Source organism: Cariama cristata, unplaced genomic scaffold, assembly GCF_000690535.1.
Source record: "Cariama cristata isolate BGI_N322 unplaced genomic scaffold, ASM69053v1 scaffold8981, whole genome shotgun sequence".
NCBI lineage: Eukaryota > Metazoa > Chordata > Aves > Cariamiformes > Cariamidae > Cariama > Cariama cristata.
This window is the reverse complement of record NW_009597518.1, coordinates 18,633-31,237: the sequence shown is the minus strand read 5'-3', so window position 1 is coordinate 31,237 and position 12,605 is coordinate 18,633. Positions and strand designations below refer to the sequence as shown.

The 12,605-nt window shown below is 42.1% G+C and overlaps 1 protein-coding gene across 1 annotated transcript in view; it reads right to left on the bottom strand.

The window, feature by feature from the left end:
• Nucleotides 1–12,458, bottom strand: part of LOC104168348 (dipeptidyl aminopeptidase-like protein 6) — a 16,529-nt gene extending 4,071 nt beyond the window's left edge. Inside the window, exons 1-7 of the mRNA XM_009708918.1 lie at nt 12,329–12,458; nt 8,043–8,141; nt 5,703–5,772; nt 3,497–3,691; nt 2,355–2,409; nt 1,352–1,457; nt 435–493 (exon numbers count right to left, since the gene is read on the bottom strand). Coding sequence (XP_009707220.1) covers nt 435–493; nt 1,352–1,457; nt 2,355–2,409; nt 3,497–3,691; nt 5,703–5,772; nt 8,043–8,141; nt 12,329–12,458 — 714 coding nt within the window. The remainder of the gene's footprint in view (nt 1–434; nt 494–1,351; nt 1,458–2,354; nt 2,410–3,496; nt 3,692–5,702; nt 5,773–8,042; nt 8,142–12,328) is intronic.
• Between the last annotated feature and the right edge of the window lie 147 nt (nt 12,459–12,605).

Here is a 12,605-nt window from a genome sequence, read left to right as displayed (position 1 = left end):
CCTATCTGAAATATCACATCTGTGCTTACTTTGAAAAATCCAAGAGAAGCTGAGCTTTACTTGACTTTGGGTCAAAAATTATATCTCAGAGGGAATCAAAGTGGCAAGGCCATTGGGATGAAGGAGGTCATGACTCTGTGTCCACTTGGGCACGCCTGAGTGACTCAGCCTCAGCTCTTTCAATCTGTAAAACTGGCATAACTGTTCTTACCCAATTTAGAGAGGTAGACATGAAGACTAATCAATAAAAGAGGTATCCATTATTACTATTAAGACAAGGAAAGCAGTAAGCAGGCTGAAGAACACCTTCAGAGTTATTATACTAGTGAGTCCCTCTTGCATAACCTTGCTCCCTCCCCAGAAGAGAACACACGGAGGAAGAGTTAAAACCCAGTTCACGTTTTATCAGGGAAATGCAGTGTCCATGCAGTTACCTCGTATGCTCTGTTATCAATCCCATGCAAGCCCAAGTATCTTTCAGAGAAGGCTGAAGCTTGAAAAGAAAACATGAGAACATCTCTTTCAGTCATAAGTGAGTACAGTGGTGCCTCTGAGTCAAATATTGCAAATGCTAAAAAAGATCTTATTTTCTAGCATTGCCTTAATTACAGAGGACGTATTTCTAAAAGTTTTTGAAAATGCACTAAGCATATGTATGATGCTACAGTCTTTCATTATCACCACATACTTATGGTTTCTAAATCAGTCACAGAACAGCCTTTTTTTTTTTCTTCCTTAGTGCAGCTGAGATATCAGAGAAGAGCACTATCATGTTGTGTCCCTTTCTCCTTTCACATGGGGCCATCTCCATCAGCAGTTGACTGCAAGTTCCCATTGGTCTCAGGGATAACTGTACAGGACCTGAAGACTGCCTTAACACCACTGACTTTCATGGCAGTTCCCTGATTTTCACTGGCACTAAGTGCAAAGGGAACTGGTGTCCCCGAGGGAAAGGACCACCACATGCAGAGGAGTATTGCCATCAGAGAGAGGAACGGGCAGGCAGACTGGACCACAGGTTCCACGGACGGATGGTTCAGGCAAGAAAGAAGCACATTCAAGGCAATGGTGCAGATTGGTGGTAGAGGCTGGAGGGGTTTAGAGCCAATTCTCCTTTATTTAAAAGCAGTGAGTAATAGAAGTTACTTGATTACTCTGACCACCATGGCTGGTCCCATTGGTGGCAGCAAAATTGCTCTTGAGGGGGAAAAAAGGGTTTATGGCTAGTCCTTAAGAAGACACACAATACAAAACAGGATTTTGGGGAAGAAAAAGATAACTGGGAAAGGATAGGGCAGAAACATCATTTGTGGTCAGGAAGAGGGTCTGTGAGCTCTGAGATGGCGTTTACCATATAGTTTGAAGTCTGTCAGTGGGGAAAGAGCAGCTCCACAGGCGAACACCTGGTTCTCTTCACCAGCTGGAAGCATGTAAGTGCTCAGGTAGCCGCCGTAATCCTGGAACACAAAGGGGGCAGGGGCATCAGCGGTCCTGCCGTGAGGTGCTGTTGCTTTTGGGTACAGAAACAGAGCAGCTGAGACCTTGAAGCAAACTCTCAGCCATTATGGAGCCTTTAACACTTTGCCCTAAGAAAACACGAAATAAGGGACATTTCTCTGGCTTCGGCAGATGCAGCTGAAGATGAGATCTATACTTGTTGCACTGTCCTGAAGGCAGGAGGGTTGTGTGCCCAAGAGCTTGGCTCTTTTCAGCCCACTTTATGGCTGTAGGTCTAATCAGATACGTTACCTTTCCAAACTATTACCCCAGTCTTTCAGTATTTAAAATGGACATCACAATTTCAGCATCTGCCATCTCCCTGCAGAGATGCTGCTGTAAGTGCAGCTCCCTTCGCCCACTCTAAGCCTGTATCTCCCACAATAAACAATTTCTACTCACAATCCCATTCTCATTTCAAACCGTGTGTACTTTGCAATTTCTGTTTCCCAGCCAGGCACACACTATGGTGCAAATCAGCCTCAGAAATCAATATTGTTGTTATACATTTGTACGACACGAGCTAGATCTGTCCACACTCCCATAGGCCTTAAGGGACAAGATGAAAATGAAATGAAAATTTGTAAGGGGAAAAAATAATTAATTTTCTGACAGTGGTTTTCTGACAAATAATCACTTTCTGCACTTGGAAGTTAACTTAAAAAAATAATTGACAAATACATTGATAAAATGAAAGCTTTCATCTTTAACATCTCTGAGCAAGAAGCAGTCTATCTCCAAAATAAATAATAATAATAAAACAGTCACCATTGACATATTCAGTAAATCAGGATTTAGTTCAGCTGTTTAGCCACATCAGCCAACTAGAACAACAGAGAACAACAGGAAAACATTACCTTCCCAAAAACACCGACTCGCATTTTATCAATGTAATGCTCCTTCAGCATTGTCCTAGAACGTGAGAGAGGAGAAACAATGGGTTAAAAACATTTTTTCCTTAGATATAACAAATACAGTATGATTTTTATCAGCTTGAATTTGGGGTGGTCACAGAAAAAACAGGGAATGGTTTGGGTTGGAAAGTAACTTTTTGCATAAGCAGACACTTTGCACAATCTCTTTAATGCACCATTGTTTCAATATAAAAAAAAAATCATAGAATCATAGAATGGTTTGGTTGGAAGGGACTTTAAAGACCATCTGGTTCTACGTCCCTGCCATGGGCGGGGACACCTTCCCCTAGACCAGGTTGCTCAAAGCCCCATCCAACCTGGCCTTGAACACTTCCAGGGATGGGGCATCCACAACTTCTCTGGACATCCTGTGCCAGTGCCTCACCACCCTCACAGTGAAGAATTTCTTCCTGATATCTCATCTAAATCTTCTCTCTTCCAGTTTAAAGCCATTGCCCCTTGATGTAGACAATCTAAATTTACGCTGCTGCACGCTGCTTTCACATGACTCTCTGTTCAATTTAATCTTGCAACCTGTTGTGTTGGATTTGACCAAGCAATGGCAATAAACAACCTGCAGTACCTCTGAAAGTCATAATAAAGCTGATGCTATTGCACTGCTCTGATAGTGTTTTTAGCGTGATTATGTGCAGAATAAATCTAACAATATGACAGGACTTGACATTTAGGTTTTGCACCGTTTATCCTGTTTAAAAAAGTTTAAGGATTTAAAGATGGATTTTTTCCAACTACCAGGCCAGCAAAAAAATTAATGTAGGAGCTAATATTCAAGCTTACTTGCTTGAAGCTGTATGACTGAACAGAGCTAAAAATAAATAGGCTTTGAACACGTGATGCAGATAAGTGTGCTTTAATTTAGCTCTGTTTAAGGCTTGTTTTTCTCCCTCTGCACTGGCTGGCATGAGCTCTCTCTCACATGCCATCACTTGGTCACAGCTGTATGACTACATTGTCCTACCATCTCCTTGTTCTACCCCACACACCACTAAATCAACCAGGACTAATGACAGTCTTGGGTTAATTATCATTAATGAATTAATTTCTTCAATAACAGTGTCATTCACCGGACAGCTTCCAACTGATCCTTCTCTTCCAAAAGGCCCAGCCTCCTCTTAACCTCATGCAGTAGCTTAGTGCCTTGGAAGCCACTCCCACGGCCGTCGAACTTCAGCACGATGGCATTGTGAGAGCTGACCATGACGCTTTCCCACGTCACCTCAAATCTCTCCGTCACGATCTGGCTGCCAGGCGTCCCATCTCTGAAACAGAAATAGGCATCAAGCAAAGGCAACGGTACCAAGCACAGGCCAAATGCCCTCCCCGGGGCCGTGAGCTTGCTGTGGCATGGGGTCCAGCAGCTCCTGCATGCATTGTAAGGCAGGGCAGATTTCGAGAAGGGGAGACCAGTCTCTGCAATGATGATGTGCAGAAGGCTGGTTGTGTGGGATGGGTTTTGAGGCTAGAAAGCTGCAGGTTGGTTTCTGCCTCCCTCTTTGCACAGCAATTATCTCTGCGCTAAGCTGAGCTTTGAACAAACCTAGCAAGAACATCACTAACTAGACAGGATTCCTCCTGTGAGTAAACCAGGGCAGCAACACAGCGGTGACTTGAGTTTTCTCTTTTTACACCTGCTCTAATTTATCTCTATGTTTTCTACGCTCCCCAAAGTCGCTATTTTCTGGTGGAGGGGTTTCTGTGAGGAGTCTGGCTTTGGGGTGTGCTGGCACTGCCAAAATATGTTGGATGAAGCTTACAGACATCAATCGTCCTTTCCTTTACTGAAAAGCATTGGGGTTTCATTTACTGCCCCTGTTCACTCAGCCCAGACCTTTCCTCTCCCACAGTGTTCTCCAGAGTGGCTGTAGATGGAGATGTCAATCACTTCTGTCACCACTGCTTCACACAAGTATAGAGGGAAAGGACAATTTTAAAGCGATAAAACTAACAGCTTAAAAATGCCCAGGTTGGCCCAAAATTGGTGGGTAAGTGGAAGGACTAGGCAAGACTGCTTCTTCACCCTTCTGCTTAGGGCCCAATCCTGTACAGGTGAACTCTCTCAAGAAATACTGACCCCACTTCAGCTAGAGAGCTCGAAAAAATCAAGAGATGATGATGATGACAACTGTAAGTAATATTTTAGGGATTACTGTAGGGATATTGGGATTACTGTAGAGCCACTGGCACTTCCATCTACTTCTTGTCCTTTCTGGGGTTCTTGGAGACATCAGGCAACTCACTGCAGGATTTTAATGTGGATGTGACTTCAGTCATTTGCATTTATTCAAGCGAGACTGAGGCACATCCAGCTTCAGAGGCAGCCTAATCAAGTGCTGTTAGCTTGATGAGTACCAATCTTCCTCAAGCACTTGTATAATGAAGTACATTTTCTCTGCAGTAATTTTGTGATGTAACGACACACTTATTGCAGTGTTTTTGTCCTTCATGGAGGGATGTGGAGGATGGTGTTCAGGCATTCATCAGGCACTCATCACTCCTGCATGAGGCTTCTTTCTCATGGGATGTTCCCTGGTATGGAGCAAGCGATGCAGTGGGACACAGCCAGGGCCAAAGAGATTCTTCCAAGGTCAGTGGACTTCCCTCCCCCAGTTTCTTTCCAAATTGCCAGAAAAAACTCAGTAATGTGTATTATTATTACTAAATGTTGCATAAAGAAATACCTATCTGCTATGCCTGCCAGAAGGAAATCCTACCTATCTCATATAAATGCTAACATTGTGGAGATCTTCAAAGGTTTCTGGCTCTCTCTTTAGCGTCACTTCAGGGAACATCAGCATTTACACGGGAAGGATTGCCGCATGAGGGTATCTAAAATTTAAGCTGTAGTAAGGCTGACTGCATTCTGCTCTAAAACTACCTGTTAAGTGCAGGGTGAGCGCCCTAAGCACTGGGGCAAAGAGTCAACACTCATCTTTTATTCCTCTCCCTCCTGTTTTTGACCCCAAAATTATTGAATTGCAAGTGTACATCGAACAACTTTACAAAATCTGACAATTTACTCCGCAGGATTTCACTAGGGCATCCTCCTGGGAGGTAAAACCCTTGGCTCAAACACGAGAGAGAAGGGACCTACGTCTAGCTTCTCCCAGCTCCGAGGTGAGGTAGCAGGTAGGGAGCAACGTGCTGGACTTAGGTGCTAAAGCTGCCTGGCATTCATTGTACAAAACATATCTTAAAAGGCTCTGCTCATGGCCAAGGTTTCCACGCTGCCCTAATAATGTGAACAGAAAGAAAGGATGAGCGAGAACTTACACAACCAAAAGCAAGGGGTAGTGTGCGGTGTCCGAAAAGGTTGCTGGCTTTAAGATCTGCATTGGCAATTCTAGGGAAAAAAAACCCAAATAACAACATGTCTTCAGTGTGAGAATGCTGACATAACTCTAATAGATTTTTCTGGTGTTTTGGCTACTTATGAGCAGGAACAAAATGGCATGTCATCAGAAGCACTGGTAAATAATACCTTAGAAACACAGATGTTGTCAAAGAAAAGACTCATATTATGATAGTTGAGGTGACAAGAAATGTAAATTGGGAGTACAGTGTGAGCTGTTCAGTCATGCATCACTTTTACAGCATTCAATTAACATCTGGCAATAGCTATAATTTTCCTTTTTGGCAGCTGGATGAGTGACACAGCCAGAAATCAATATTTCAGGGCAGCAGAGGAAGGGGAAAATCAGTGATGAAAATGATAATTCAAAACCCAATTAAGTATGGTGGCTGGGGGAGAAAACAGGATTATTTTGCTATAATGGTGTGAAGACAGATAGAGAAATATGTATTTTAATCCTAACTTCCAGAGGGTTTAATTCTGCTGTAAAACAGGAGGTAACCGTGCTGAAGCCCACGTTGTTATACTGCTACTGAACTAAGTGAGAGACGTGCTCACCAAAACTTCATTTAACTGCTTCCTATGGCTTCCTATCGATAGCCAAAACCACTGCCATATAAATGCTTTCTGCATTAATGAGAGCACATTTATTTTTGAAATGTTAACTACAATCCAGATTAGCAAAGGCCCAGCAATTAAATTGGTATTAAGAGTATTTTCAGTAGATTAATACACAGATTAACCGCGTGGTTTAAGTGGTTTGCTTTGCAATCATTGTCTGACACTCCGCCTAATTAGTTATTCCATCTGAATGCTAATAGCTGCAAATTGGATCAATGGCCCAGGGACAGCCAAAAAGGCCATGGCTTGACTTTAAATATAACTAAGCACTACGTGCAGTGTTCCCTAGGCTCTTAAGCCCAAAGCTTTGAAAATACAGGGAGTGCACAGAGGAACAGCCACATGGCTGCGGCCAGCTTGTATTTATTACAGACATACATATATATTTTTGATTAAATGAGCAGAATTGCATTTCAATGATACCTGCAATTAAGAAATTTAGCATCAATCTCAGTTGTTCCTAATAAGCTGCCAGTGTCACTATGAGTTGCCTCCTGGGGGGATAGACGTGACCTTTATGACAGGCTCTTTCCCAGTCTTTTCCTGCCCATAAGGCCTGGAAGTGCATGTCTGTTCTTGTTATTTTATGCACTGGTTTATGTTCCTAATGCCCATGTGGCAAGGAGAACATTTTAGGGCCATTATTCTTTTCAAATGGCAACTGTCTCTCAGTTTTTGCTTCAGGTTTTATAACACCTGGTAACGGCTGAAACTCGTAAGCTGCCATCCATCATACCTCACTGCTTTCATTGCACTGCATCCAATCTGAGAGGTACGCTGCTTTCCAGCATAAGAAATATTATGCGCCATATTTTGAACCCAGGGTCTTTGGGGTTCTTTTAGAGTTGCCACCATACACACAAACTGGGATTTTTGGGAGCCATTGTACAACTCTGAGTATGTGGATATTCCACGTATAGGTAAGATCTTTGCTTACAGCCAGAGGAGATGCTTTTTAGGTTATTTCAGGTATAACTACAGGGACAGCCAGAAAATGCTTACACTTTGGCTGTTTGCCACTAGGCTCTTCTCTGTCTCTTTGGCATATAGATATGTGGGGAATGATTATACAAGTGGTACAAATAATGCACCAGCTGCAGATATAAACTGCTCCAAGATTCTACCTTCTTTACTCCAGGTGAAATCTCTTTTGTCTTTTCTCATAAAACTGCTTTTTTTCAACCCTATCAAATGATATGGTTTTCTCAAAGAATGGTGAATGATTCCGATGGGCAGTCGTTGGCGAGTCATCCTCATTCACTGCAGCACATACAATATCCCACTTCAAACCCATTTCAAATAATACACTAGTCCAGCTAGGGCAACTGCCCCAAACAATGGGGATACCACACGGTGTCATTTCCCAGAATGGCTTTTTCTCTACAAAGAAAATTTTAAAAGGAAAAAAACCCCAACCCTATAATTTTGCCTTTCTTCAGCTACATTCTCATCAAATCCTGTCTCTGTAATAACCTCCTTATGTAGCACATCCTAAGAGAGTGCTTTGCAAACTGTGTGAGTTTATTGAGAGCCAAAGTCATTTTTCCTCCTGCCAGTCTTGCTGAGATGGCTGTATCATTTCACAGAAATAGCAGTGAAAAAGGAGAAGAAAAATAAGAGTAAGGAAAGGTGCTACTTACTGTAATCATCTATCTTGATTTCCATGTATTCTACCTTAGGCATTTGCCTGTCATTTACAGTCAGCTGCACATTTTCATTTACCTCCAACTCAAAAATTCCTGAAAGAAGAAGGACAAGATCACAAAAACTTTTGGCATTGTTTGTGAAAAAGCATTTTAATGTTTTATAGCCAAATATATATTTGTAACACAAATTTCCTTACAAAAGAATTTCCTTCTCATCCTCACAGACATCTAATTGAGTTAAGTCTTTGAAACTCCTTCCAGATTCTGCATTGGCAAAAAGCTATGTTCCTGAAATCAGTGAGATTCAGCTGATTCACAGCAGATGGGAGTGTGATCTTCTGTGTTGAGACACTACTATGGGTCCCAGTCAGACATCTACCTGACATGCACAGCTAGACATCAAATGAAGAAGTCCTCAAGTCTGTGCCCAAGTTACACATAATAAATGAGGAAAAGGAGAAGACTGTGGAGGCCTTCAGGATGAGGTTGTGCTGCTATGCAAAAGAAAATCCATGGGAAGGAAAGCCATGGAGAGAGAAGAGTGGACAATGATCATACAAACCTGCAACATCAGGTTTTGAGGCAGTTTTGGAGATTTGTTTCCAGAATTGTTCATTTTGCTTGTGTGTCTTATCCAAGGACTCTCTGGGACTGAAACAGAGGATTCTTTCATCCTTCCCAGGATTTAACCCTTATTCCCCACATCCTGGCTAGAAAAAGCAGCCACTTCCAACACCAGAAAGAGCAAGTCCTTCCCAGCTGGTAAGTAAAGGGCTCATCTTTAGGAGACATTTCAGGTTGTACGTCCTAGGTGGTGGGAAATGTCTCCTGGTGATGGTGAGGCTCCTGAGCCTCATGGGAGAGGGATTCAAGGGCCGGAGGGATCCCACTGTGGTGGCAGTGAATCCTGGTCCAGGAAGCCCATTGCAGTGCTCATCCCCATGGCATCAGGCTGGGTTTGAACCAGGAGAATCCAGGGCATTGTCTCTGCCACATGAACCCAAGAAGTACTCGAGGTTTTGCATCAAATTATGTTTCATTGACTGTAACTTCCCTTTCGAGACACACTGATAAATAGATGTGTAACCTCAGCTCCTCCTATAATACTTATGGTACCTGGTTATCATGCTCTCATTGCCCATCTCTGCTGAACAGGCAGGCACAGCACAAAAACGTGCCCTTCCCAGTTAGTACAATTCACAGATCGTTCAGCAATAGTATATTGGTTCAATGACTATTCACCCTCCTTCTGAAGAGCCTGGCTCATCTCTGTTGAAACCACAACCTTCACAAAAGTGCCAAAGCAACAGCCTATTACATTTAGTTAAATATTAAGATTCTCATTTAATTATGGCACACACAAGTAGCTTTATCAGCAAAAAGGGGCTTGCCACGTAGGGGAATTTAGTCAAGCCGTTTTATTTGTTCATATAATTGCATTCACAGAAAGCCAGGAAGACTGTGAAGGAAATAAAAAAGATTGGCATATCCCCTAAAGGACTTTCTTTTCTGCTTTAGGACCACAGGGAGCTTGAATCTGTGGAGTACAAATGGTCATTGCTTAATTAAATGTAAGCACGCTATAATATTCAGTGCAACTCACTATTATCAGATTATTGCAGAATACAGAGGCAAACTCCCTTTATAGAGTAATGGGCTCATATTAAATAAGTAAATTCAGTAACATGCAACTGTCAGTCGCCCTTTATTCAAAAGCAAAAGAATGAGGGGAAAAAAAGGGAACTAGGAGAAATGTTAATCCCATGCAGAAAATAATGAATTTCAGTAGGGGATGTGTTCTGTGCATGACTAGACTGAGTTCTCTATGTAATAAATGCTACACATACGTATCTCCCAAAATAAAACTAGTCTCAGTGTGTTTTACATTACTTTTTCCAGCCCTTCATTTGCTGTTTCTGTTTTATAGTCTCTCTCATTTTATTCACCTTAAACTATTTTATAAATCTCTGCAGGAGGCTATAACACAGTTCATGAGAGCCCTATCCTGTACATGCTGTTATAGCCAGTCAGCATCTCCATATCTAGGGTAAAATTAAGGTATTGCATTTAAGGGAAGGGGGGAAAGAAAGCGACTTTGGAGTTGCAGATCAGAGCTAAGCAACCCTCCTGGCCCTGTGGCATCATCCTCTGTGGGCTATAGAGCCTTGTGAGCATCACCAGGGCTGCTCTGGAGTTATGCTTGGTGAGGGCACTGCTAAGGCCAGCTCTCTGGTGGGAAGAAGAAGAGCTGAATACATCCCTGTGCACAGATTGAGGTATGAGTGGTGTAGAAAGACTGAAAAGCTAAGAGCTTGCAATTTGCTTTCAGTATTATTTAAAAAAGCAATTATTGTATTTTTGTAGACCAGAATAGCTACAAGTGCCAATGTTTGCCTATTTATAGCAGAAGTAGTTTCACAAGGGACCAGACCGGCACACAGATCTATACTTGTAGCTCACTGTTGCCAGCAGCAATAACCCTGGCTCCACAGCGAGAGCCCTCCTCTGGACAGCAAAATCAGTCAGCTCCATCATGGCACTTTTATCCAGAAATTATAGACCACTGGAGAAACTGAGTCATGAGGAAATGAAATATTTATCTCATGGTAACCCCATAAGCAAGATGATGGCTGATGGTCCAGGGTACGTTGAGCTGCTTTGCTTTGGCAGCAAAGATCTCTCTTGCTGCCCTTACAGGACAGTCATGCAGCAGTATATTGCTTTAAACTAACTTGTTCCAGGATGCTGCTAAATTTTATGCATGTCTTTCTCTGCAAAGGAACATTTTAATTGGAAAAAAAATCTATGGAAAACGATGGAAGGATAAATTAGAGTTAAATGTACAATACATCTCATTAACAATATTGGACGCTGTTGACACTAGATGGAACACTACTGAGTGTTTCTATTTTAATAGTAAAGGATAAAATATGCCACAAATCTGATTTAAAATTTTATTTTAAAAAGTTCAATCAGAATTTGGGATTGCACTCTATACATTCTGCTTACAAGCAGGTAGGGTAAAGGCTTGAAATACATGTTGCCAACAGAAATTGAGAAAACAGGGAATAAAACAGGGAACACATAGAAACTCTGTAAAGCAAGACGGATCCTGTGCTTTTTTCTTACATGTCTTTCCTTTGACACTTACCACCTTCAGTGGGAAATGAAGCAGCTCAGCATTTCACAGAAAACCTTTAGTTTGAGAGCCAAATTCCCTGGTTTGATCTGCTCCTTTGCAGACACAATAGCAGTGAGTTGCTGTAAATCCAGTTAAGCGAAACTGATACCTGATAAACTGATACCGGCCAAAGCAGCTAGAATAAAGGTGTTGCTCATTATTTGGATCACAGCAATGCCTGAAGTCCCTAGCTGCAGGTTAAGGCTGGGCTAAACTCTACATTAAAATGAAAGATAAGGGTCTCCCATCAAAATGACAGGAGCAGATAAATCTTGGTTTCACATCAGACTCAGTTCCAGAGCCTGGTATGAAGTCTCCTGAGACTCATGAAAGACAGAAAGGGGCATCTTGGTTTAAGATCCCCTTATAGAAGGGATAGAGAAAGGCTGTCTATCTGAGGCTCCTTGCGATGCTGACTGGGGTAAAAAATGGATCTTTCTGGATAATTTGTATTGCTACAGGTGCAAAGGAGAAACCTCAGAAACCTTCTGGCTCTCTGGACTCCGCAGGGCCTCCTAATCAGTCTGATAATGGCTACAGCCAGTACCAAAGATTTTGAGGAAAGAAACCTGTATTTGGAATAATTCCAGCTTCACACTGGTGTAGATGTAAATTGTTAGCATGAAAAAGCCTTACCAAACAAGTGCTACAGTCCCCATGAACAATTCAGGAACCCAGGCAGAGATACAACTCGTGAGGCTCACTCCTCTGTGTTCTCTCTCTTAACCTAGTAATCCATATCAGGGTGATTTTATTAAAACCATAGATTAAGCTAAATATTTCTTATTTTTGAGTGGGACGTAAAACAAAATTTGTGGAAGACTAACAAAAAGAGAGAGAGAGATCTGGATTGTGCATTTTTTTTGAGAAAGCAGATAACAAACTTCATGCCGAAACCACTGTGTTTGTTTTTACCCCAAACAGCAAGCAGTTGTGATGGCAGCACAACAGCTCTACAAGTCCCTTTGACTTCCAGAAGACTTGAATCTAGGCAGAGTCTGGGCTCCCCACTACTGTGTTTACCAAAGAGCAGTTACATCTCACTGTCCTGCCTGGTTACTTTTCTCTGAAGAACTGCAAAGCTCAAGTCCATTCTTACTCTGTGCATCGGTTGTGTTGTGAACAGTCACCATCGGGACACGAGGACCTTGAAAAGAAGAAGAAAAGAACTCAGTTAAATTTCTATTGAAGCACACACAGACACATGTGAACCTGGTTTTGAATTCCATGGAGTTGAAGACTCCTGAGACTCACTTTCCATGCAAGAGTAATCTAAAAAGCAAATCACTCTGGTATTAGAAAGAGTCTATGAATAAATGACAGTACTATAACTCAAAGACATGCGAGGTTTCAAATCCCTTTCCCAACAGACCACT